Genomic DNA, 27,838 nt, shown 5'->3' with positions numbered 1-27,838 from the left:
GGCCAATACTCCTACTGTTGTGATCAACTTGTTTTCATTCTGATCCTCTATACGACCTGTCAGTCTCGACTATCTTTCCAGATCTTACAGCTCGGCCAGCCTGACATTACATTCGTCCCCGAATGTCTCCAAATCGTCGGTTCACTCCACTTGAGTCCCTCCCAACATCCATTTTTGGTTCACTCTTCCGAGTCCCTCCCAACCTCCATGTTGGTTCACTCCTCTGAGTCCTTCCCAATCTCCATGTTGGTTCACTCCTCTGAGTCCGTCCCGACCTCCATGTTCAGGCTTCACTACTGGCCAGCTGCTTCTCAACTCCCTCCTCTCCGAGGGATAGCGGATTTTATCCCACTTCTGAATTGTAAGAGGCGAAAAATAACTAGGAGACTGCCTTAGATTTGAACTCGAACTCTCCGGGATCTCTGGTTCACACGCCTAGGTTTTAGGCTGTACGGCCAATACTCCTACTGTTGTGATCAACTTGTTTTCATTCCGATCCTCTATACGACCTGTCAGTCTCGACTATCTTTCCAGATCTTACAAGAAAAAACGTAGCAAGGATGCTCTCGTCGCAAAGAATCTTGTCGGCGTACTGTCGTTCATGACTAACCATTACAAGCAGGTGTCGTGCGTTTCAATTTGGCCGCTCGTCATTTTGGAGCGGCAATTAAGCTTGATGCTAGTTGAAGGGTCAGCGAGAAGATTCCCCGAGGACGTACACGCCAAAGTTACGAACGTTGACGTAAACTGGCACATAGCGCGAGAACGGCCGCTCAATTACTCATTCGTTTAGCGGCCGCATGAAGGAGGGATCGCGCTGTTTTTTCCCCCTAACGGCAACGGCCCGATCTTTCAGGCCGCGCTAACGGAAATACACGGTCAACATTAATGAGCGTCGGCCGAGCTTGATAAATGGGAAGTCGCTGTTCGCGCTGGCCCTCGTGCGTGATCTACATACAAAGATCGGCGCGATCGTCCTCCTCGATGAGCGCTGGACCTCGAGCCGCGAGCTCCATTCAGCCGAGACACGCTTCTCGCCACTGAGAATCAAGAATGACCTTGTTAACATTTCTTTTTCGATTTGCGATTGAGGAGAAGCGCGATAACCAGTGTAACGACCTAACTGAAACTTACGCATAAATAACATTATCATACATTTGCCATTGTAATCGGAAGCGGCACACATACAAGGCGCTCCGAGCCACAGGCCCGGCGCGAAGGACGAGGCTAACGGGATTATCGGCGGCGTGTGGAGCATCGTCGTCGGGCGATACTCGGCGGCGGCGACGGAGACGGGCTCGGTCGCGGATCGCTAGTGTGCGACTTTGCGGACACAGAGTTAAATACAAGTACAAATCGCGAGACGAGAGGCAGTCGAAGCGTACGGTCAGCCGCGTTAACGGTACCCGATGTGCCTACTCGAGTTTCTCAGCGATACCCCCGGGAGAGGGTAACCGTAAGTTCCTTCGTGTTTGCGCCAGACGAATCGCGCTTGATCGTCTGATTGTTCGGAGGAGAAAAGCGCGTCGGACTTTGCGAGGCGCGTTAACGCGGTCCGCGCAAAACCCAGACGGTCGTCGGAAATATAAATATTCCCGGCGAAGGGGGCGGGAGGGCCGACCGGCTGCCGGCCATGTAAATTGTCCTTGCGCGAATTAATTGCCGGCGCGGCCGCATTTAATTGTTCCCGCTGCTCTCTTTTCCACGCTCCGGTCTCTTTGTGCGCGCATGAACGCGCAATGAGCGCCCAATTGCGCGCAATTTACCCGGGCCCGTCGTGGGTCAATGCTAGATCCGCGGCGATGCCGCCATCGCTGCCGCCGCCGCCGCCGCCGCTGTGCACGAGCGGACTCTGCCCGAGTCGCCACGGTCGGGATCGCCGTGACTGGAATTACTCGCGCGTTCTCCCTTCGCAGGTAATCCCGAAACGCGTGGAACGGGTACCACGGATACAGCTGGTGACAGCGAATGACCGTTTATCGGTAAATAACCACGTGATTAACAATTACTTGGCTTTACTGATACAAATAAAAAGCGTTTGCACGATGTTTCCTTTCTTCTTTTTAAGAAAAAAAAAACAAATTAATGGACAATACTTGCAGGTGTTTGTGATTAGTTTCAACGATTTCGTGGGCGTACGTGTTAGAGATGACTTCAGCCTCTAGTAAGTCAGCTTGTAATAATCCGGATGTATTTTGAGATTTAGAGCCGCGGATGCCACGCAGCTCAGCCAACTGACGAGTTTATTCTTGCTGCAACATTTGTACGAGCAACTACAACATTCCGCAATATTCTTCTCGATGAACAACAAGAGCGCATTTAGGCATAAGTTTTATTATCACTATTTCTTTATTTTATTTTCTGCTCTTTTTCATTATTTATAAATGTTTCTCACCTCTTCGACATGCTTCGCAGCAATTCCTGCGACAGGCACGGGTGTAATTGCAAGAACGGTACGCCGGTGATAGGGTGAATCGCTTGCGATAATTCCATGTAATTCAATTTGGAAGCATGGACCATTCGCGCCTCGTTCACGCTCACTGGATTAATGCCGGGGAAATCTAAAAAGAAAGAAAAAAAAATAAGCGAACACACATCGGGCCTCTCTCACGACAATTGCCTCTCTTTTCGCTGATGAATATGTAAAAAAGAATGATCAGCTTAATTAATCTAAATGGCGTGACGCATGTCCGCCCTCGCCGAAATGTGTTATCGGCATTAATTATATATTCCACCGGAACATCTGCGCGAATATTGAAATATGCGAACGCGCGTTTGCGTTTACAATCAATAAACGATGCATGCGAGAGCGAGGCAGCGCGAATGTGTGTATCGGCAACCGTAAACCTCGCCCCCCCCCCCTCCCCCTATTTGTTTCTGGAACTTTCAAAACCCTGGAATTTTATTGCCGCATCTATACCTACGAGAGAGAGAGCTTTCTTTTCTCACAAGTGAAAGTTTTTTTTTTTCCCTTACTTTGAGGATCATGGAAACCATAAGTTCGAGGCGTCGAGTCTTTTCTTTCAGGTATCCCTTCGATGACGTAACTATACGTATTTTTACGTTCAGGCGAGGTTCTTTGTTTTTATCCGTCTCGGACGTTACCTGACTTCCAGCCATTGAAAAAGAGGACCGGGACGCTGTAAACCAGCGACCATAAAATATGGTGCTCGCCGATGAGTGGGACATCGTTTGTGGAAGGAGCTTCGTGCGGGTCTATCTGGAATTCCACGTTAAACTCCTCGACGTCGTCGTCGTGGTCGCCGGTCGTTGTTCCGCCATTTCCCGCAGTACGGTCGCTCGGTACGAACCGCTTGGCTGTTCTGACCAGATACGCCTGTCCAGGAATACCCTACACGCGAGTACGATGCGGGTTACGAGAGAAGGCGAAGGGGAGATTTTGCATACGCGCCCGCGAAACCTCGTGAACGCGTCGTCGGCGCGGTAAATCCACTTTTTGGCGTGCTTTCAAGTGGCCGCAGTTTTACCTCGATTCCCGGGCGCATTGCGCATGAGTAGAGCCGCCTGCGAGCGTTCAAGTATTATTAAACTTTGTACTATCGAAACAATGCGGCGCGTGCAAAACGTACAATTGCGAACCCGCGCAACCGTCGTTAACGGCAACAATCGACGTGATTTCATTCGCGTGTTTTACGTCCGTTCGGCACGCCGCGCGTATGTACGTACCGCACGAGGATTCGCGTGAGCAAGCGGGACTCGATACATAGTACGTGTAACACAGGATGTACCTTGTCCCCGCGTAACTCCCATCCGTCCGATATCTCGTTAGAAACGGCGAGGAACCTCTCTGCATTCTCGAGGAATTCCTCCCATGTGACCGTGCCCGGACCGTCCATCGACGTGGACGCGAGTGCGGCTTAAATCCTTAAAACATTCAGAGATTTATTTCGAGCCGCGAGGAATCGCCGGCCGATGATGTTTGCGTATTGCGCAATGCGCAACGTGGCGCGATATACTTGCGAGGCGATATACTCGCGATACAGTCTCATGCAATTCGAATATTCCCAGATAGCCAAGTCTGCCGAAAGCAGATGATGCTAACTATCCGCTATCAACTATTGCCAGCCAAAAGACAACAAATTTGATACAGAAGTTGTTGTTAACGATTAATTCGACAAATTGGTGCCAGAAATGTAACAGAGCCTGCTCACAAAATCTAAGAACAGATTGGCGGCAGAAACCGAGCAGGATCTGCAAACATGGCTCGAAGTCGGATTGTCGACAGAAACCGAGCAAGATTTGCGCACGCGGAATCTAACGGCAGATTGGCGGCAGAAACCGAGCAAGATCTGCGCGCGCGGAATCTAACAGCAGATTGGCAGCAGAAACCGAACAGGATCTGCAGCTTTTGACAGTATTCAAATTTACACGGCTATGGACACGTGTTTTCGCTCCGCACCGCTCTGCGGTGCACACGTCGAGTTCTTACTCGATGTTAAGATTTAGCCTAACAGTTACATAAGTTAATATACGCGCCTTGGCATGACAATATTAATTTTTCTGAAAATTTTTGCACTTGCGGCACAGAGGCTCCCATGGACAACGTCCATGTAGTTCACGCACGCCACGAGCAATCTGAAGTTCGAAAGCAAAATTCGGACTTCGGATTAGAATAAATTAACAATAAGAGAGAGATTATGCAACGAACTGTCAGAAAGACACATCGAGCCAAATGTACTTTAATTTAACAAACAAACAAATGCGTTCTTTTAACAATTTATAGTGTGTTAAAAGTAAACACATGCTTTAATATATCGTAAATATGAATGGCCAAAAGCTGCAGATTCTGTTCGGTCTCTGCTGTCAATCTGCCGTCAAATGTTAACAGATCCCGCTCGGTTTCTGCCGCCAATCCGCTGTCAGAGTCTGTTAGCAGGCTCTGCTGGCAGATCGCTATCCTAACGCGGACATAACGGATGCCAATTTGCCATCAACTTCTGCAGTAATCCGTTGCCAATCCGCTGGCAGATTGCGCACATTTTGCTTACTGGGTTAGTCCCTCGCGAATATTTTCAGGCCTTTGAGAGAGAGAGAAACGAAGAGACAGAGACAGAGAGAGAGAGAGAGAGAGAAAGAAGAAGATAGATTCCTCTCATTTCGGGCCGGGTCATTGCCGTGCCACTCATCTTTGTCTCCTCGCTCCCTCGAACGACGGGGGAATACAGAATAAGGATCGCGAATTCTCTTTTCCGCCTAGCCTCGCATAGCGACGTCCGAGTGGCGACGCGATGAGGCCGATACATGCCCACGTCGATCGCGTGGTAAAATTGAAAAAGGGGAAGCAGTTCACCCGAGAGAACAGCGTACCTCCTCTCGACCCCGCGTTGCCCTCTCGCGGAACTCTCTATCGCGTCAATTGTCGACTATTTCGCGTCGGATGTGTCCGCCGGCGTTCGGGCATAATCGGCCTCCGCTTTTCAGTCCCCCCCCCCCCCCGCCGTTGGTCCGTCGTTCTCCTCCCCCGCTTCGACGAACGTCGACGTACGCGCGCCGATAGTGCCCGACGGTGTGTGAGACACTGACACGTCACGCTCAGTGTGTGCACCGGCGTTGTCCAATCGGACGCGGAGCTGCAGACAGGACCGTGTCAAGAGCGAGCGCGGGCACCCCCGTGGCCCTATCCGCTCCCAGTCCCGTGCCTTCCTCGTCCCTTGCCGACCTATACCATACAGGAAGGTCCTTTTTGGGACGAGTTTGTCCTTTATTCAACTATGTGCCGTTGCCGTACGTTGCGTATATAATTTCTCGCTTGTTTTACGCCTGCGCCTTTATTGCAACTCGAAGTATCGACCTATCCCAATATCGGCGCATTTTTAACGATGATCCCGCACTGATGATGCACCTCGCAACCGTGATATGCTCGCAGCGGAGATTCTTTTCCGGCATCCCCGGTATCCCTACGCGTAGAAAATCCGATATCCTCCTATATGTGTACGCGCGATGGCTCGACAAAACTTCAGGCTTATCTCGTAAACGATTCTCTTACGCGTGCATTATTATTGTTGCCAACGCTAAATCTGGGACGAACAATGCGTAGAACCAGGAGGAAATGAAATATATGATTTATTATTTTATAAGACGGAGAAACAACGTTCGTCCGGGTATTTTTGAGCGTCATTATCCTTCCCTGAGCTAAACGTAATTTATGATAATAATATTATGATACAAAATCAAAATTCTATTTATATATAAGAATAAATAATATACAGAGAATTGAAAATTTGCTTCGACAAAAATATGTTTACTTTGGTAAGCACGTCAGTACTCGTGGAGCTATCCTTGAGAAATAAAATAAAAGTCCACTCCCACAGAGCTGAAAACAATACAAGTCAGTTGGCTTTCCATCGGGTACAAATTCTCGGAAGCAATCACTAGGTCGCTGCAATCTGTGCACACGACTGCGTTCTCATTCCGGTATTCCATAATTTTAGCTGTAGACTTCGATATCTCATAATACACGCGAATAATTGCCTCTCCGATTTACATTACGGACGGCTTGTCGATTCGCGAGCGCGATATATTATCAATTAAAATTACGGATCACTCATCGCCGGGGAAGCTCGAGATTTTTGCACGACGGAAAGAAACCGTCCCTGTTGAAGAAATCCCCGATGAAAAACTCCGCGTACGTACGTCCCACACACGTGTACGGATATTGATTCGTTCGTATCGATATGAAAAAAAAATCGCGTTACCGCAGGTAGTAGGGGACCTACTTCCCGCTTCGCCACGCGCGCGTACGGTCCTGGCATAACAAACTGCGATGCGCGCGCACCACTCCCAGCTCCAACGGGGGACAAGGACGGCACGACGATGTGCGAGCGCCGAGAGAGAGGGAGGGAGGACACTCGCGGCGACGGGAGCGAACGAGAGCGAACGAGAGCGAGGGAACGGGGTAACGAGGAGGACGGAGCATCAGCGCGTACCTACAGCGCACTCGGTGCGCGTAGTGGTGTAGCGCGTGCGGGGTCTGCGAGTCGCACTTCCCAACTTGCCCGTGTTTACGCGACAGCAAGTTCAACCCGCTCCCGTCGCTCCATCCCGACCCTCGCACGGCTACGGGCGCGCGCGTGCTCGCGCCGCGGATCGCGTGTGTCTGCGTAGACCGCGCGCGGTCACAGTGATACGCCGTTCTCCGTGTTGCGAGACGCTTTCGGGCCGCGCGCGCGACAAAGCGAGACTCGTCGAGGCCGAAAGCCGCGTCCGGCGCCGGCAACGACGGCGACTGGGACATGAACTCGAGTTCGTTCTCCCGATCCCGGTACGGTGAGAAGTGCGCAGTGCCCGGGCGAAGCCAGGGGACGACCAGCGGTTATTAGCGCTCGGAGCGTACGGAGTGAAGTGAGCCGCGGGAGTGAAGTGAGAGGCCGACGGCGCCGACGGCTGACGAGAGTCGGTGCGACGATCGAGTGCCGTTGTGATCGAAGACAACAGGACGCGCGCGCGCGCGCGCGCTGCCGGATTACGAGGTTGCGGCACAGTACCGGAAGACGAGGACGATCGCACCACGAGTAAGCGGAACGATGAGGATATCGATAGAAGGATGAGGACATCGACGACAGCGGTGTGGTGGTGAGGCGCTGCTAGTGACGCACCTGAACCGACGAGGAGGATGACGTCGTCGTCGTGATGTGTCGTATCGCGTCGCTCCAGTACCGCACAGCAGCAGGCACCTCACTCCGGCGGCGCCGTGACACCGACGTCCTCGTAACGTGACGCGACGAGAGCGGGGGACTTATCGCGTGTGTGAACGAGCGAGAAAGAGCGAGAAAGAGACAGAAACTCACCTCCCGCGATTCCTTTCGGCGTGGAGCGAGCGAAAGGGACGAAACAGAGACGGGGAGAGAAAGAGAGAGGCAGCGAGAGAGCGACGCCAGAGTCGAGTGTGTGCACCTTTCTCGGTCCGGTGTAGCGTCGCGTTTTGTTTGATACGCGGCGCGCGACGTCGTCTTCGGCAACGCAGCGACGGCGTCGTAACTGTCGAAGGGAAATACCGTCGTCGTAGCGCGACCGAGTGAGATAGACTCTGCTGACGATATATATATATATATATACAGCATACACACGCGTGCGTACGCACACGGACGCACGCACGACGCGCGCGCGAGAGGTCCCTGCAATCTCCCGTTCTTTTCATTCGTGCCGTGCAGCAAAGCAACGACAGCGCATTCGTGTTTACGCTGGAAGACGGACCGACCGGCCACCACTACGACGATGTACGCGAAAGGGAAAGGGTCATCAGTGCCCTCAGACTCTCAGGCGAGAGAAAAGTACGTATCCAAGGCGCTCGAAAGACGGGCAGGAAAGAAAAATAGAAAAACGGGGGGGAAAAATCGATTGTGCCGTCATGAAAATTCCGCCGGCCATTGATCGTTCAGTAACTCCATTTTTCTCGAGCATCCTCCTGATTCCCCTCCCTCCCCTCCGCAGTCTCCCCTCCCCCGCCGCATGGATTTCCCTCCCTCTCTCCCTCCTTGACGTTGCCGGTTTTTTTTTTTTTCGCTCGGAGCGCGTACCTCGCGACCGGAGAACCCGGTTCGTCGAGTTAATCCAGTTTACCGATGGCCGATGAGCTGCCGATTTGTTCGTTTATCCCTCTCTTTGTTCATTTCTTGTTCACGAGCGTCACGACGCGGCCCCCCCTGGTTTCCCTCCCCGCTCGAGATCGATTCTCTCAGCTCCCGCTGATGCGACGAGAGACAGACACGATCTTCCCCGCGAGGGAGGTCAACGCGCGTAAAAAAATCGCGATGTAAAATTGCGCGCCCGATCGCGAGGATCGTTTCAGGGCACCGAGTTTCCTATCTCGACTCTCGTTGGCCACTCGGGTTTCGCGATGGCGCGAAACGAACTTGGGCGCGAAATGAGCTCGGCGCTTTCAAAATGTAGGCGATATCGGTGACGGGGATGAACTCGCTCGATGCTCCGTGCTTAGAAAGTTAGGTTATACAGTCAATTAGCCGGTAAGCGACCTCGATTGGAGTCATTTGCCAATTCGAAATTGCTACCGCCGATCGGTCGGCGATCGGCGTAGTTGTGCTGGCTAATAATGTCAACTCTTTATCTATGCGAGATAAGACGCGCGATATTTCTGTTACATTTTATTTGCTAGCTTTATTTATTTTACGTGCATTTGCTCCTTCATTTGTTTCGTCTTTTCGGGTTTTCGAAAATCGAATGTATTATGTGTAAAAAGTGCAACTGAAGCAAGTGCACTTTGTTAGCATCGCACATAAATAAAGTGGTGAAATCGTAAAGTCACCAAGCACGATCAATCGATGGAAACTATCGATTGCGCGTGTGTAAATTAAAAATTACAACTGATTCTCTCGAGAGTTGCTCCGACTACGCTAGTAGCGTTGGTAACTGCTGGCGTAGTTGTCTGCGCTGGTAACGGGGAAACGTGAATAATGGAAACGTTCGAAAGACGCTGGAAACGCGAGAAATCGGGCATTTCGAATTCGAAAAATTACAGCGCGGATGAAATTGACCGACTGGGAAATTGTTTAACCGGGATTTGTGGCGCGTAACCCGCTTTCTCGTAAAAGGCGATTGATCCGCGCGCGCTGTCAGTCACCGAGGAGTACGCGCTCTGATTCGCGAATCGGCGTAATTCCGCGCCATGTTTGTATCGTTCGCGGAGCCGGTCTCTCTCTCTCTCTCTCTGTCTCTCAGCTTTTGCGATGCATTTCCCTGCAATACGTTGCTGCATTACTGCCTACGCGCGGGGGAAAGTCGACATTAACTTTACGTTTAACCGACGGCCCCGTAAGAAAATGCGATTGTCGACTGCGACTAAGGCGGCTTCGAGTTAAGTATGGGCTTTCTAAAACGATAAAAAAATTACCCAATCGTCATTCGACCCGTAACCCGTGCATTGCCATCTTGTGCTTTCCGTTGGAAAACTTCCTCCTCGCGAGAGTTCCCGAATTTTCTTCCTTTTACACGTTCAATTGATATGACGCAACATTGCGATCCTTTTCAGGTTGGCGCTCTACGTGTACGAGTATCTGCTCCATGTAGGTGCACAAAAAGCAGCACAAACATTCCTGTCAGAGGTAACAACTGCATTTCGATTCTTTACTGAGCTAAATATAATTTCGAAATCGATTATCAATTGATATCACGTTGCCTGTTGCCAGATTCGATGGGAGAAAAATATTACGCTCGGGGAGCCACCTGGGTTCCTACATTCCTGGTGGTGGTAAGTGCTGCGCTACAATCGACATTCTGTTTGCATTAGGAAATTAAACGTAACTAATTATTACGTGAAATTGTTCCAGCGTCTTCTGGGACCTGTACTGCGCGGCCCCAGAAAGAAGAGACTCTTGTGAACACAGCAGCGAGGCCAAAGCGTTTCATGACTATGTAAGTGATGGTACAATGTGATGGTATAACGTATGCATTCCTCCGTTGCTTTATAAGTTGTAAAGAAAATTTCAGTCATTTAATTTTTAAAGTTTTACAGCCATCGATAGACAAGTTTTGTACGTTATTTATTTACAATGTGCATTCTGTTGCAGGGATTTGTGAACAGTGCTTACAACGTCAACGGCATAGCACATGTAAGTGAGAAAAACTTATAATAAATTAATATGTTTTTTAGTCACTCGTTACAGCACTCTTAAATTTTTTAATGATATATTAATAAAATATAAAATAACTTACGTTAATTATCACAGCAAATATAATTTGGCAAATAGCCTTGACATCCAAATTTTCTTTAGAAGTAAATAAAAATTTTCGTAAGCTGTAGACTGCTTTTGATATCTTTCTCTTTCTAACAAAATTAACTGCCAGGTACTAAAACTGCTAAATGTTTGCAGAATGCTGGACCAGCCCCATCTCCAATCGGCCAGTTGCCGCCAACTGACGGGATGGGACCCGGCGGTCCCATGCCTCCCGCTTTCTTTTCAGTGAGTTTTTATTCGTTTTACATCAAACTGTTTCAATATCATTCATCTTCCTCGATCTGTACTTACAGAATATAAAACGAACGGTGTCCACTATTACTTGATTTAAATCGATGATCATGTAATTGTATTCAATTAATTTTTTTTTAATAGAGCCTATAAATAGAGTCGCATCTCCTCTAAGATATATTTTTTTCGATAGGCTTTGCACGAGGATTGTTGAATTTTGCGAAAAATAGAAAACTTAAGATATTAATATTTCATATAAAACTGGAATTTCCTATATAATTTAATTTTGGTATATGTACATACATAATTATATTTCTTATCATTGTTGTGCATACATAGCTGTCTTTTTTTAAAATTTACACTTGATTCAAAGCAAAATAATAAGTAGGCTTATTTTAATGATTTAAAGATCGCGAGCAAATCTAGTAATACAGACGAGAGGAAGTGATCTTAACATTGTAAATAAAGAGGAAACAGGAACATGATGAACACATGTGTCGACATTTCACTTAGATATTCGTTTAATGCTGAGCCACGCGTGAACAGAGGCGACGCGATTGATTTTCGCGAATAGTTTTTCTTAGACTCTCTCGGACTTGGGGGGAAATAAATTCGTACATCATACATTTTGACGTACTGCATACTTACTTGATCAAGCATATCTATGTATCCCCCTACATCACCGATAAATGTACACACACTGGCCTTAATCACGTGATCAACTCGTTTCGTTTTGAAACAAGTGTACATTCGAAAGATCGTTCTTATGTCATGCTTGTCTATACTGTATATATGTACTTACTTTCTCTCTGCTCTCTATCTAATACTTGTATGTGCGTTCTTGTACCATTTTCACTGTCTCATCTCCTTGGCGCATCAAGCAAATCTAGAAATTCCATGAAGAATCAGGATCATATATGGATGTTAGAATACTTACTTAGCACAATATCGTGATACAGTGAGCATATTACAACGAGTGTAATACTTTGTGCTGGTTACGCGTCGTTAATATTAGATTGATTGAAGTCGCTCTTTTATTCGCGTTGCGCCTGCAGAGTACGCGCTCTGACAAAAGTTTGCTTTTTGATTGCACAGCCAGCCAGAGAATTACGCTCTCTAGACTGTATGGAACAACTAACATGGACGCCTGCTTAGAGTGTAGTCTAGTCTTGTTTACAAATCACTGAGGATTTCTTCACGCTATTTGAAAGAAGCAGTTTTTGTGACAGTTTACATCACGTGCGTGATAATTGCATATATCAATTTGCAGGAAGAATTGCAATGACTTACAATCGCGTAAATACGTATATAAATCGGCAACTTTACGGTTTCGATGAAAGCCAAATATAATTGCGGAATATTGCAATCGTATACGAAATATAGAAGGAAGATATATTTAATCAATTTCGTCTTAACAAGATTTTTAATTATATCTTAACGAGAAAAATGTAATATAATTGATATCATTGTTGGCTAATAGTGTGATAAAAGTTGCCATGAAAAATATAAAAATATAAATATACTACTAAGTATAGGTATATAAAACGTATATACGGAACAGGAACGATTTAACGAGAGTAATGCATCTATTGCTTGTCAAAGTAGCCGTCCCCTACTAGATTAGAGAAAAATTCAATGCCACATAGCACATGAACAATGCAATTTCTCTCTAGATCTCTCTTTAACATAGATTCCTGCAATGCTTAGGAGTCGTCGTATCTGTCCAGTGAAGTTTTTACGTTCTATATAAAGCTGTAAATTTTATAATTATTGATTGGCATCTTTTCGTAACTCCTGTATGTTTTCATCTCACAGTTTAGTATTAGAAGCGAAATTTCACGTACGAGTTGTAATTACGAAAAAAAAATAAGAGAAAGAAAGAAAGGGAAAGAGCAGGAAGATGCAAAACGACAGACCGGGACGAGAGCCGAACGTTCTGGCGAACGATTTTTCCTAATTACAACTTCTCCGGGTAACTCTTAAGACGAGCTGAGATAGCCGACATAGTATTAACACGAATCATCCCCAATGCCTTCTAGTCTAGCTGTTGCCTGGATCGCAGTGTTGCTACATGTCTGTCGTTTGCGTTGCTTGTTGCAGAACAACTCGACAATGCGACCATCTCCGCCCACACACCCCTCATCACAGCCATCCCCCCAGCACCCCCAGCCACCCCCGCCCCCACACTCGCAGATGATGTCCACCCAGGTAAGCCTCATTCAACACACACTCTCACTCATGAAGAATCACTTGTTCCGCTGTGTCATCGCACCATGTCATGATATAGACGAGATTCATAGCTGCCGTTACACGCCATGATCGCTGTAACTGTTTCCCTTACGCGATACATATGCGCGATATATATATGCGGAAATGCGCAAGATTGATCGGTACGTTTCTGTGAAATGTGTTTGTGGTGAACGCGGTGAACGATTCACATGTTGTTTTACTACTGAATGCTTTGAAAAGAAAGGAAACTTGTGTTTATAATGATGCAATCGACTAATGTGCTGCGATGAACTTGACTGAAATGCATATTTTATGGCCTATCATCTCTCACGGATTGCTTATTGTGGCTGCCTGGTATTTATACTATATCTAGTCGATTCTGTGTATAGTACTCATGACTGACACTCTATACTTGAATACTTGATCCACATTCTCCCTAATTGCGAATAGTCTTACGCGATCAGCGTAATGAAAATCTCGTTTCTGTTGCAGTTTATGAGTCCCAGATACCCGCCAGGACCGCGACCAGGAGTACGTATGCCACAAATGGGAAATGACTTCAATGGGGTGAGCATAAAAACTCGGATTTCTGTATGAATATCATGAAATTTTTATTAGTACAATGACAAGACGCAATAGTGTATAGATAAAAATTTTCTTATTCCAATTCTTACCTTTTTATGATAAATATGTACGAGGTGTGGTATAAAAATGTGACAACGTAACGTTTATCTATTTCTCACAGCCACCTGGACAACCAATGATGCCAAATAGCATGGATCCGACTAGGCAAGGTAAGAGATCATTTATATGCCAGTGTTACGTTACTTTTTTCTGGCATTGACGAGAGTTGCGAGAGGAGAATGGCATAGACGCATGCGTACCAAAAACCACACAGCAATAAACGAATAAGTAATATTTCAAATTGGATTGGATTGCTGTGATGTGGAGTGGATTGGTTTTTGAATTGTCTAGTTACAAGCAGTGGTGTAGTTTGGTTCGATTGTTATTTCGCTAGATATTCAGATTTATGTAATTAGTATGTAAATATGTATCTCGATAGCTCTGTTTACTCGAATATTTCATTTTTATATGCTTTTACATTATTTTTTTATTTTTTTTTTAAAGAAATATTTTATGTCGTTACATATAAAATACATCCTCCAAGATGGTCTCATCTCACAATTCAGTCTCGAAGCAGTTTGCAGTCAAGTAATATTCTGTTCTTAAAATATGAGTTTTCACGCAATGATTAAGATATTTGTATTAATTATACATTTGTATTATTAAATGTGTGTATTTACAACAAACTATATACTCCAATTTTTGATAATTTCTGAGAAATAAAAATTTTCAAGATAAAATATCAATGTAAATCACTTGCGCATAACTATTAAATCCAGAAGTAATTCTGTCTGCTATACCACTGCAAAATAACTAGGCTCTACCACCATGAACCTGACCTTACCTACCTGCCGTACTAATGTGTGCTCTTGTGTTCCTCAGGCGAAGCTGGAGAATTTGTAGGGTGGCAAGGTAGGAAGCAACCCAGCAACCAAATCACACTCACATGACTTAGTCAAGCCTAACTTTTATTTTTTTTCTCCTCCTTGCCTTTTTTAATATTCATTTTTTTTATTTTCATTTGCCTAAGGTTTTTACACCGGCTTTGCTCTCTTGCAAAATTATTTGCTCATCCGAACTGGCATCCAGCATGACAATCGCAATTAAAATACTTTAGACAAATTATGTGTTATAACAAGTGGTGTTTATATGTAACTCACAAAGGACTCGTTTAGCACAATGTGATAATTCTGGTATTTTTGTTTGATCGAGGAAAGAACTCTAATATGTGTACGCAAAATATTACGTTGAATTGAAGTATGTGTAATATATGTGGCTATATTAACTGTGTACTTAGGTATATAAATCGTTCATTGAATTTTCTCGAGGCAACAAAAACATTCTTAAATTAACAAAATTCGTCTTATATTTGTCTTGTATTTGCTAATACGTTATAAAATGTTTATGCTAACATCTGGAGTGAAAGCTTTCGCGTACCATTAGCATTAAAATCATGTTACATGCAGATGGAAAGGATAGACTGATCATGTTTGTATTTAATAAATTTATAGGATATTATTAATGTCCACGTGTCTAAGAAATAATATTTGCATAAAGCAAGGAATCGCTTTTACACCTGAAGTCAAATCTAATTTTGCAGTTGATGAAAATTGTGTTTTATTTTCTCTTTTTTTTTTAAATTTTGTAGTGTGTGATTTGAGCAATGATCGTATGTAACTGTGTGCTGCACTGCGCAGTGCCGTCTCTCTACCTTTAGCATGAGCTTTTTCACTGCGTTAATTCGTACGTGGTGACAGTTGCTTGACCGGCATGTCATCCACCTCGTGCTTCACCTCGTGCTCGACTTTGCCGCAGCATGCAGCTCTCATTTCGGCACTTCGTGCCCGCACTTAATGTCACATCGCACACGATAGAGCACAGACTTATCACACAAGCTAGTTTCGTCATATCGTAGCATTTACAAGTCTCCACGATTTGCCGCTAGATCCACAGATCGTACTCTAGCAGTCAGCATTAACATAGAATTAGAACATCTAGACGTTAACACTCCCGTGTCTACGGTCAGGTGTGCCAAACTCTGTTTTCCCGTCCTAGGTCCGCCGGGCATGAACCCCATGAATCCGAGAATGAATCCTCCGCGGGGACCGGGCATGGGCCCCATGGGTCCTGGCAGTTACGGTCCAGGAATGAGAGGCCCACCACCGAACAGCACGCTGGGTCCGGGTGGGCCAGGAGGTCCCGGGATGCCGCCGATGAGTATGGCCGCTCCGGGCGGCAGACAACAGTGGCAGCCGAACACATCTACGGTATATTTGAATTTATCGTCAAATTTATTATCCTTATGGTTAACGAAGATCACGTCTCTAACCTTGAACATTTCCTGCGGTGCAGCCAATGAACTACTCGTCGTCATCACCGGGTAATTACGGAGGACCGCCTGGGTCAACAGGTCCACCAGGACCCGGCACACCTATCATGCCTAGCCCGCAAGATAGCAGCAATAGCGGAGGAGAGAACATGTATACCATGATGAAGCCCGTACCTGGAGGAAACATGCCTGGTGTAAGTGATTAAGCTGATTCATTTTACAACGCAATGAAGAAAAGAAAGGTGAACGCTGCGACACGATACTGAAATTACGCTTGTCTTTCAGGACTTTCCAATGAGCGGTGGACCGGAAGGCGGTCCGATGGGACCTATGGGTCCTAACACGATGGGTCCGGTTTTGAACGGTGACGGTCTCGACGGAATGAAGAATAGTCCGGCGAACGGTGGTCCTGGAACACCGCGGGAAGACAGCGGCAGCGGAATGGGTGATTATAATCTGAGTGGATTCGGAGCTCCTGGCGAGAATGTGAGTATGCTCAGGTTATTTGATAACTTCTAATAGTCACTCGACGTGTTGCTGTGGATCTGTATGTCAGCGTACTGCTCGATGGATTTTCCTTTGCGCGTGTATCGCTTCTATCGGCGCCGATTAAGTCTTTGAAGATTGATTTTAAATTGTCACACCGTTTTAGACGGTTGACGGTTTGACGTCGCGCGGCATACGGATCCACATCACAACTTACCCTTCTAATCATCTCAATTAACAGCCACAAGCGCTTCTATCAGTATCAGGCGGATGTTCACGTATTTTTTGCTAAAATAATATGGGTTCAGTCGCGTTCAAGGGATTTATCCTCAGCCTTGCTCCAACAGGCTTGTTAATGCTTTCTTTACGGATTATCATTTATCCCTATATAAGTTTCTCGTGAGGTGTTTTGTTTAATCACGCGTGATATGGTTTTTTGGTAAATTTAATCAGCGTCACCTGTGGTCGCATCTAATATTGTCATAACCGTATTCGCTGAAATTGCGTCTAACTACTATCGCACTAACCGTATGTCTAACGAGTTATAAAGTGGGCAGAAAGAAGACGAGATTTAAATGTAATGTTAATTATTGTATCAGAGAAATCAATATCTGATTATTTACGTAAAACTCTTATTTCATTCAATATTATATTTAAACAAGTCATTGTTTCACTACAAGAATTTAATTTTATTACTTGTATTAGTTCTATGGCAAAGATAACTCATACAAGTGTGGTCTATAAGTTTTGAGACAAGGTTCGTATAAAAGATAAGAAACTCACTAGAATAATATTATTATAATATTAAAAAGTGTTTCTTATTCAAAATAAGCTACATTATAATTGGTATATTATTGAGCTCTTGATTCCAATCGTTACACCGTCGTTGATAACTTCTTTTTTGTAATGGTCTTCAATTGATTAGCTATAGCAGTTTCAGTTTCGATAATGTTGAATATTTGACTTTACAATTGCAATTTTAATTTTGGGAATAAAAAATAAAGCGACAAGTCGAACGGGTAGGATGAATGATTTAATGTTACGACTTGTTTTTGAGCCAGAAATTGCTATCGAATGGGTGATATATTCAAAAAAGACATTTCGCAAGACAGTAATGTACTCGAGATCAGATCATCGTGATGACAATTTAAATTATTCGTACACTTCGACAAAAGTTATAGGAACATAATTTAGACGGAAGCGACTACGTGTCACCGCTAGTGTGGCCATAAAGATATCAGTCTGCAGAACTTATGGACCACAACCTGTACATTTCCATATATCTAAGAATATCTCTCGAATGTTTTCTGCGTGCTTTATACAGTGAAATACCAAATTACTTTCGTGCGACAAGGTAATCGAACTTTTGTTTGAATCGCGTAAACGATTTTACATGCTAATCTTATATGTTGCTGTATGGGATTATCAGTAGGATGTGGAACAAGGAACAGTCACGACAATTTCGCTTCCGATTTAATTGAAACTTCGCCGGATTTCGCGCAGTAATCGAAAACAAGAACAACACGATTCTTTGGCCAATTGAAATTTTCGCTTAAAAGACCGAAGGAAAACGAAACAGTAATGTCTGTATCTAATCTATATTTAAAATATATAATTACAAATCCAGATTAAATTATTACACGTATGATAACACCCTGGTGTGAGTGTTAAAACATCGTTTTAACTTGTCTCAGTAATTCTAACTTCCAAGAGTTCCTTCGTGCTCATGATTTCGTTCTCGCAAGCGGAAGTCGCTTCATTGGCAACGAAGAAACTGTGTGTTAATTATGATCTTCGGTTATTCCGCCGAATTCGCGAGGCCTCGTCGCGATCTGGAAGCGGCGGTGTCGCGGGATGTTCCTTGCGTGGAAGTACTATCAGTAATCACGTACGTGCACCTTCTGTATTCTCGACAGTTTTTTTAAAAAGTCAAGTCGCCTTGGAGCCAGCCCCGAGTTCGTAGATGCCCGAGTTCGTAGACTCTACACGTGGCGTCGCGTTATATACGCGTAATGCAGAAAAAGAGCGTCGTACTCGCAAGTTCGCTGCGTTCTCACGTGTTCCATGCTGCGTGTCAGCTAGAGATTCGGCAAATACAATAGAATCTGGCGCACACAGTTGGTGCACCAGTTGGTGGTTCAAGCTTGATGTTCTCCGCGGCAAGGTGGAACGAAAGAGGGGCACACCCTCGCGTCAGACGCAGTCTGTAACGTGCGACCGTTATCGATTGCTCTTGCTCGATTACGGCTAGCACTTAAGCGTTTCATTGATTACGATGCTACTGTGAAACGGCGCAGATACTTACAACGATGATTCGTACGCGCGTACGCCTCGCCGCATAGGAATATAGTATGTATATGCTTTCTCTAAATACTCAAGAAGGTTGCAGGACTATATATGTACATATAGTCTACACATATATTCGCTCTTATAGTTTCTTTTTTTTATACTACGATTATACTTATGACTTGCTACGGAAGTTAACGTCTTAATTAAGCTTTATCAAGATTATTTTCTATTATTTATATTTATTTGAGACGATTAGATCGTAAGGAAAGGTGCCTGAAGAAAAAAAGATCATGAAAGGGTTGTTACATAGTACTCATGCATACACATGCAGACGCATACGTACACATTTACATACACATATTTACCTATACATTTACATACGCAGCTACATATACACATACATACATGGATAGGATATACGTACATAATTGTCCGCTATACTGTGATTACTAATCGCATAATTAATCGATTCTTATATATGCTCCTATTTTCTTTCTTTTATCTGATTCGAGCTATTAATTTGTATATTTTTGTATTTGTCGATGTTTGATCTGTTTTTTTATCGCATTATCAATTTAGTAGAATGTAAATTTTATATTGTAAAAATAAATTTTAGATTGTACCGATTCCGCGGCCAATCTTCAAAGGGAAATATTACGCGCGCTCGGTCCCCTCACTCACGCAAATCTCAAGTAGTTTTATTTGTATCGTGTCGAGAAAAATCGTGCTAACGATTGTCTCTTGTGCATCTTGAGATAGTTCGAGGATAGTCGCAGAAACTTAATTGACGGCTTGAATCTCTTTCCTCCGTAATGAGGCGGCTAGTTTAGACTCGAATCCCTCCATCGTTTGCTCACAGTTCGCTCCTGACGGAGGAGCAGGTGTTTTCGACTCCCTTCTTGTAGCGTTTAACGGTCATTAGCGTTGCGGTATCGGTGTGTGCGAATTTACGCGCGGATTAGCATCATTTTGCTCACGGAACACCATCGATACGCGTATGAAGGACCGGCTCTTCAAGAGATGGACAATCGGCTTTTATGGGGAGTTCGCCCATCGCTTCGGAATCTCTCCGATGGTCTTTCACATTCTCGCTTTAAATGTCGAAGCTTTCGGAGCAGTACGGTCGAGTCGTGCCGAGTCCTGTTCTTCGATAGCTTTCTCTTAGCGTAAGCATTATCTATGATGTGAACGTAACACGATGATTAAAATCGTTCCTATTTAAACCTGATCTCTCAGAGAATCCGTAGAATCGTCCCACGTATTCCCCGCGTCGCCCGCTCGTGCTTAATTTCGCCGTTCGTTCTCTGTAAAATATGTAAATCTCGTTGTTTGCTCAAGTTTTACTGTCGTATATTTGTGAGGATGAAAGGGAAAATCTTTCAAGGGAGATGATACTGTTGATCCACTTTTAATTGTTGACGCTTGTCCGATTCGAACAACGAAGACCCGTGAAAGTCAAACGGACGTAATTTTCATGCCCGGCACTATATAGAGTAGTTAATTAAGTATAGCTGTTAGCGTTACGCAATGCTGGAGGCAAATTTTGAAACGAATGATAATTTAGCGGCCCGAGTTATTGCGAAGGCGAATGGCTTACTACAAATAGTTTAAAACGAATTAATTGAGAGAGAAAGTATAAGAAAAAGATTTTATATAGATATCTATATATATATATATATATATATATATATACATACATACAACACACTACATACATACATACATACATACATATTACGTGCAGCATATATATACATATATATGTATATGTATGTATGTATATACATATACAAACGTTAATATTTTTGTATGAACGTAAGATACGTGCTGCGAGTACTGAACCTTAAAGAGCGAGTGTAGATAATGAGAACGGAAGATAATGCGATGATGAAGGTGAGAGAAGCGAGAGATTTCCGGAATCCATCCGTCCGCATTGATTATAGGTCAGTACTGGACTATACTGTGCTGCTATTAGTTATATTTAAATTAATTTATAGTGCCGAGACATCTCGATGGAATTATATGTAAAAATACACGGAGAGAGAGGGAGAGAGAAAATGTAGATGAGAGAGAGAGAAGAAGGAAGAAAGAGAGAGAGAGACTGAAAGAGAGAGAGAAAGTGCGAGAGGAAGTCAGGGAGAAAGAGAAAAGTACGAATGAATGTGCGTACGTGCAAGTGCATGCTCTGGGATCAACGGCAAGACGCTGCAAGTTTTTGTTATCGTCCCGCAGGAGTCACGTTCGCTGAACGTTCGTCACGAGCGTTCACCATAATGCTTCTGGTTCGCTTGGACGTGTGTTAGATCTAACAAATCGAAAATCGTTATGAGGAGCAAAACGGGCAGGTTTGTTCTTTTTTTTTTTCACTTTGCGTCCCTGCGGAGATGTACAAGTGAGTGAGGCATCGTTTCCGATGACCACTACGAGCGTCGCGCAACAACCGGATCGCAACGAAATGTAATGAGATTCCTTGCCACGTTATAGCTGCATAACGTCACGGTGAACGGGAACGTCCGCGGTATCCCGGTAAGTGACTCCGCGACCGCGAATAGTTTTGCGGGATGTAATAACGGTGACGGGTGTTTGCTTCAGGATCATAGACCGCGATTTGCGGAACCAGGTCGTCGGCCCAGGGCACGCTGCTTGCCCGGTATCCCGGAGTTCGCGTCTTGCCGTTAAGCCTACACGTCAAACGGAGAAAAGAAAGTACACGCGCTTGGAGAGTCGCATAATCCTTTTCCCTTTAATGCGAGGACGTACACGAGTCAGTAGATGAAGGAAACTCGGGAAGAAGCGGCGCATTGAGGGTACAAAGCTTGAACGCGACTCACGAGAGAGAGAGAGAAAGAGAGAGAGAGAGAGAGAGAAAGAGTGATAGAAAGAGATGAAGAGAGATCAGCATCACCGGATTACACGATGCCATGAATATCGATTCATTTAACAACGGCTTGTTTTCTATTGTACGGAAACAACGAAATTTAATCGTGATCTGATGACGTGCTCCTCGGTTCTTCTAGCGCAACGTAGAGTCTCGCGAAACGGACGGACGAACACACACACACATACAGTTTGGTACCCTTAATGCCGACTTTTACTCTGATATACTCCTCGTTGTAAGCCGCCGAATTTATCGCTGAATGGTAACATAATTAATATATGCCTAAGCCAGGGGAGATCGAGACAATAAATGTAATCCTGTTACACTGAGACTATTGCGTTTTTCTTTTTTATTTACGATTATTCAATTCCGAGGGGTGCTGGCTATCATCGTATTTATATATAACTATCTGTCTCCGTGTATAGTATTTGCACTTGTGCTAATCACACATATCACTTACTTGTGTTTACTTTGTCACTTTTTATCGCTTTGTTCGTTCCATTAGCCGATAATGCGGTCAGTGTTATTGCCTCCTGGCCTCGAGAGTCACTAATTCTATAAGTCACCAATAACTCGATCGCTGATCCTCGGATCACGCTGATCTTCTTCGCTAAGGACGGTCGTCGGCAACGCCGTCGCTGCGGCTGTGGAACGTATTGAACCGTAGGTCCTTACCTGGACGTATCCCTTCGAGCTTGCGAAGCTTCGAAGGAATACGCGAGGGCGGACCAGATTAGAGAACGAAAAACGATAGCTGTATATAGTACTAGCCTGTACTGACCTGTAGCACATGGATGCGTCAGCGCAAAGCGAATTGATGGATTGCGAGATCGCGACAACGTAAACGAGGGAAAATTTCCGAGGCGGCGGGGGGTAATGTACAGTAACTCCGCCGGAAGAGAAAACATAAGTGTGTGAAGGACGACACGTCGAGTTCCTCTCTATAGTATCTCTTTTTTTTTATTCACTATACTACATCTGCCGTTTATAGTTATGATGAGGCGTGCGTGCGTGGGGGGCAGGCAGCGATAATTGAATTTTACGTTATTCTCATGATTTGTTACCGTTATCGTTATCGTTATTATTGTCGTTGTTGCTACATATTATTTTTGGCTCGACACCAGGCTTCACTATCTTACGTAACGTCCATGTGTTGTGGGTCAGAGCACCCTTAAGCAGACAGAGTATCGTCCTACTACTTTTTCTTTCGGTTCTCGACAACGAAACCGACATACACCTTCCAGTGTCCTGTCCTGTCGGAGTTTTTCGTTTCACGAGCCCGGCCCCATCACGACGCACCGCCATCACGCTGCGCTTTTAACGCGTATTCACCGGCCAGCGTTTTCGCACGTGGGTCAAGACGGATTTGTCTCTTTCCGGTTCTTTATTTTCCATCGCGGGACATCTCGGTCTCGTTCGTGATTTCCACGAGTCGGAGACGAGAACTTCTCCTGGAAATCCAGTAAGAGATTGCGACACAAGCCAGCTGTGCGTGTATGTGTGGTCCTTGCGACAACACGGACAGTACGATCTGGTTACCTATCGTACCTGGCGCAGTCTCTTACTGGGCCTCACGTTCGCGCCGTTATCGAAGTTTCGACGCGCGCGGTTATACCGAGAGTCCCCCGAGAGAATCTCGCTGGTGAAAGACGCTGCGCGGAACTTTGGGCAAGGTTGGTGGGCTTGCCTGATCGTTTACGTGTAACCGGCCTGGTGTTGGTTGATTCGCAGGATCAGACCGAGTCGGCAGCCATCCTGAAGATCAAGGAGAGCATGCAGGAGGAGGCGAAGAGGTTTGAGAAGGACTCAGATCATCCCGATTATTTCATACAATAACTCTTCACGAGTCGTTGGATCCCGAGACCAAATTAACAATTTAAGAGACAAGCGCAATCGATTTCCTTTTCTTCCTTAATCCAATAACTATTCTCCCTTTCCGTCGTGGAGCCATCCTCCCTCTCCTGTGCGTTCTCCTTCTCGTTCTTCGGTCCTCTGTCACATCCCTCCATGGTAAGATCTTCCTCTCCTCTCTTCTTTCCGAGCCGAATGGCATAGACCGATTTCCGTAACGAAGGGCGCAAGAGGTCCTCTCACGCGACCCATTCTTTTCTGTCGCGCGCTGCTGCGACGACGAGGAGGACCACGATGTCGGGACAAGAGAGACCTTCGAGATGGAGACAAGCGAGCAATGAGAGCATCGGTCTCGCGCGACTCTCACGCTCACCGACGTTTTCGTACAGTGATGTTGTACAGTATATCGGATATCGACAGTTATCCTTAAGGTGGTTGTCGTACGCTGCAAGTGAACGAACAACAGATGCCGGAGAACGCGATGTCGGATTTATTTCAGAAATTTATTTCTGTCACGCGTGTACCCCGGAATGAATTTAGTGTCCGAATTTAAATTCGCAAATATTTGCGTCCGCTTTTTCTCGTTTGTTCTTCGTTCACTCAAACCCACCTTATTTCGGGCTGCATCATGAGCATTGTTCAAGTATTTTATTTTGCACATTACAAAAGTGCTACCGTATTGATGTAACATTTCTCGAAACTCTATGATGAGACAAATTCTATGATTGGCGATTTCTTGAACAATGTTCTCGATCGCAGTTATCCGTTTCGTGCAATTCCCGTCGCGATCTCGAGCGCGTCTTTCGTCGTACAGTCGACTCTGTATCACTCTGAGAATCGATTGCATCGATTATAACTATAATTACATGATGCTTTAAAATTGTGCTTTTGAAAGTGAAAAGAACTGGCTAATTATATTGGTCAGTCAAAACCCGTTGTTGTCCATGACGATAGATTACTGGTCAATATTTGATTGATGAATAATTTGTTTCTACTGAATGCAATAAAGTAAAATTTAACGCAAAAATCGAACCGAGCCTTTCGACTGACTTCGGTAGTTAATCGATGCGATCGTAATTTGAAGATTCTTTTCAAGCGTGCAGTTTCCTAGGGGTTCAAGTCATTGTATGACCATCGCGTCCCACTGATTACTGATGCAAGGGACGCAATCCAGCTCGTTGACTGTTATTGTAGATAGACAGACAAGGGTGATCAGGGAAGACACGAAAGAAATTAACCAGTTGAAATAGAGGAAAGGAGAAAAGAAAAAGCATTGTTCCACGGATAATACGTAAAGCCGACAACAGTAGCGGAATGAAACTTCACGACTGCGAAGATGGAAGCTGCGTCATCCGATGATGCGGGTGACTTCTGGTATTCCGTCACGATCGAGGACCAAACTCATTTCTTGCGTACGATAGGTACGCGACCATCGCACCACAAACCTTTCGAACAAGCTCACGTAAGGAAATAGGATGCCCGATTTATCCGTAACCGGTTACGAAGCATTCCGCTGGTAATTTCGTGACGATCATGATTGGCGACGTTCTGTAATAACGAGATTGAAATTATTTCAGTATGCAATTATTTCCATCAATTAAAAAATAAGAAAAAAAGAAAGTATACTGGAATAGCCTTTTGTTTTAAATTGTAACGAGATTTTGGGTACCGTGATCAACTGTTCTAAATTAAATTATTGCTTCTTTGGCACTTGACTTGATTTTATCGCACGTTATATTTTTTTAAGATTTTTTCCGAGAGATCAAGAGACGCTTCTTCATAAAGATGCTATTAACTTGTGAAATTTATTCTTCCGGAGTATTTTTAATTGTAGAGTATTATATAACGAATTACATTTTAATTATTTATAATGCTTATATGTTAATATGTAAAATATGTTTCTTTTTAAACTAATACGTTTTTATCAAGTATTGCAATACTAGTCGGTAAGTTACCGACCGCAATTTAGTATCTTATATGCTATTGAATAATTTTGTACGCTGTACATACATCCAGCGCGAGCGTTGGGATCGCGAGATCGAACGAAGACGATTACATGTCTGAATCCTTGCGGACTCGCGTTAGTGCTTTGTAATCGGTTGCGCATAGATGCTGAAACCATTACGCGACATTTTTGATAGGCAATAACCGGATCGAGACCGCAATATACGCGCATAGAAATGAGAGTGACGAGTGACGTAAGTAATGTCCAATCCTTATCAGACAAGGGAGAAATCGCTTCCGTATTTTATACATGATGCGTTCTCCCTCTTGAATTTGATGCTCGTTTCTTTTGTTTCTACAATGCCCCGTCGGCGACTTTGTACACACGGTATCACACACAGGAATCTTCGAAATTGATGAAACTTCTTGAACAATATGCCAATCAATAATTTCATTGCTATATCATTAATCGTGAATCATTTATAAAATCATTTAAAATTTTGTAAAATCATTTATCGAGCTGAAGTTTCAAGGGTGAAGAATCATCATCTCTCACGAGATCGACAAATGAAGTCACCCCCCGTACACACATACACACACACACACACACACACGCTCACGTCCGCACACAAGTAATTACCTCGGTTATCGCGAATTATTGGCTTGGTATACGAGCGATTACTTTTCTTGGAGGAGGCAAGAGACACGAAAGAACGATGAGATCTCTCGATCGCTCTCTCTTTCTCTCTCCCCACCGTTCAATTTAGGATACCTCCACACTTGCGGAATTTTGTATAAAGAGCGGAATACGCGAGTTCCTCGAGAGTCTTTGGGAGATTTTAGAGATCTTCTCTGGGCGTTCATTAGATCCGCTCTTCTTGGACGCGCTTTCTGTATGCCTCTCCTCTTCCTTTTTTCTCTTTCCAAAGCGTAAACGTAGTGGTTTCGTTTTAAGGCGTGAGAAGGTACGAGCGCGGCCGAGAAGAGTGGACTTGATGATCTTCAGTCGAGACGTGCCGCGACGGAGAGGAGGATGTCGATGATTTGATTCCCGAGTTACTTTGACCCAATCGAATGAAGCGAAGGGGAACGGATTATCGCGATTCCCCGATCGACGGTTGCATCTTATGTTACATACGTCCTTGTATATGTATATTGCTAAGTTTTTAGGTGTATATCGGGCTTGATCATTATCTCGCTCTTGTAAGACTTTATTTAGGAATGCCGTTGTCGCGTTAACGGCACGCGCGTCTACGAATTGAGAAATAAATTCGCCGATCGTGGATATAGGCTTTTAATGGAAACAGTCGCTCCGAACGAGTGCCTCTGCGAGCGCGGCACTTTCGGGCGTTTGGTGTCGACAGATGTGCGGAAGCGATGTACCAAATGCACCGGTTCGGCATGGATGCGATCATGTATAATTCGGACACTGATATCGCGATATCGAGCGAACGTAAAGAGAAACAAATTCACCCCGAGCGTGGAGGAATGCATGTTAGATTAATATTTCAACTACTTTTGAGCGAGTCCAGCGAGTCAGCGTGGATGGCGGAAAGGATCGTTCTACAGGCTTCTCAGTACCTTTACTGTCTTCACTGATCGACACGAGAAGCGATATGCTGATAGCCGAGAGGGATAGCCGAGTTGGAGATAATGATCGAGTCCCGGTTATGAATTTAAGCGTCGCGATCGAAGGAGATCGATCCGAGATCGATCCGAGATCGATCGCGATGACGAAGGGCATAAAAAGAGAAGAGAATCGTAGGCATAAAGTCGAGTCGCGCATGATCCTCCTGCGCTGGATCAGCCGGAGGAAGTCGCAGGGTGAGAGCTAATCGTCAGTGGTCGATAATTAACTCGTCGGGTGCGCGTTCTCGACGAAGGCACCCCTGCGTGTCCCGCGGAGCAGCATCCCACCCTCTCTCCACCCGGTCCTCTCCTCTCTCCTATCTCTCTTTCCCCCCCTGTTCCACCCTTGTAATTAATTTACATACGCATATTCCATTGTAACACCGTTCACACACGGGCTGTAAAACTCGCGCGGCTGACCTCACGCATTCTACGGACTCACGCATGATTATCGATATAATTATAGATACCTATTACGAATATAGCATTCAGTAGCGTAATTAATAAAAGTAATTAAATAAATGTCATCTATACCCTATCAAGCCATGTGTTTTCCGCTCTTTTACGTTATGTTAACGACGATGACGACCGTAGCAGTAAATTACCGCCAAGGATATTAACGTGGAAACTGAAGCA

At 44.9% G+C, this 27,838-nt stretch overlaps 2 protein-coding genes and 1 pseudogene across 5 annotated transcripts; 1 reads left to right on the top strand and 2 right to left on the bottom strand.

Moving 5' to 3' along the window:
- Positions 1 to 450: 450 nt before the first annotated feature.
- Positions 451 to 7,928, bottom strand: LOC105277735 (ubiquitin-like-conjugating enzyme ATG10). 2 transcript variants are annotated; one of them, XR_893673.2, is made up of 6 exons: positions 7,809 to 7,928; positions 3,750 to 3,885; positions 3,106 to 3,352; positions 2,396 to 2,561; positions 2,101 to 2,252; positions 451 to 1,040 (listed from the first exon to the last, which is right to left on the bottom strand). XR_893673.2 is itself a non-coding variant. In XM_011336326.2 (5 exons), exons 2-5 carry the CDS (start codon positions 3,855 to 3,857, stop codon positions 2,162 to 2,164), a joined length of 612 nt encoding a protein of 203 aa, XP_011334628.1. In that variant the 5' UTR covers positions 3,858 to 3,885; positions 7,809 to 7,928; the 3' UTR covers positions 1,961 to 2,161. The 2 variants fall into 2 exon arrangements, 1 of the variants encoding a protein (XP_011334628.1); XM_011336326.2 differs by lacking the exon at positions 451 to 1,040 and having other exon boundaries at positions 1,961 to 2,252.
- Positions 7,046 to 8,154, bottom strand: LOC113562884 (annotated as a pseudogene).
- LOC105277725 (single-stranded DNA-binding protein 3) lies at positions 8,148 to 27,738 on the top strand. Of its 3 annotated transcripts, none has more exons than XM_011336316.3 (14): positions 8,148 to 8,291; positions 10,007 to 10,079; positions 10,164 to 10,225; positions 10,305 to 10,389; positions 10,545 to 10,586; positions 10,848 to 10,937; positions 13,044 to 13,151; positions 13,665 to 13,739; positions 13,918 to 13,966; positions 14,679 to 14,708; positions 15,852 to 16,063; positions 16,149 to 16,319; positions 16,411 to 16,611; positions 23,510 to 23,614. In XM_011336316.3, the coding sequence occupies exons 1-14, from the start codon at positions 8,236 to 8,238 to the stop codon at positions 23,612 to 23,614; spliced, it is 1,359 nt and encodes a 452-aa protein (XP_011334618.2). In that variant the 5' UTR covers positions 8,148 to 8,235. The 3 variants fall into 3 exon arrangements, with proteins under 3 accessions (XP_011334618.2, XP_026829590.1, XP_026829591.1); XM_026973789.1 differs by lacking the exon at positions 23,510 to 23,614 and adding an exon at positions 18,528 to 20,525; XM_026973790.1 differs by lacking the exon at positions 13,044 to 13,151 and having other exon boundaries at positions 23,510 to 27,738.
- Positions 27,739 to 27,838: the final 100 nt, after the last annotated feature.

Source organism: Ooceraea biroi, chromosome 11, assembly GCF_003672135.1.
Source record: "Ooceraea biroi isolate clonal line C1 chromosome 11, Obir_v5.4, whole genome shotgun sequence".
NCBI classification, from domain to species: domain Eukaryota; kingdom Metazoa; phylum Arthropoda; class Insecta; order Hymenoptera; family Formicidae; genus Ooceraea; species Ooceraea biroi.
This window is presented reverse-complemented; position numbering and strand designations above follow the sequence as displayed.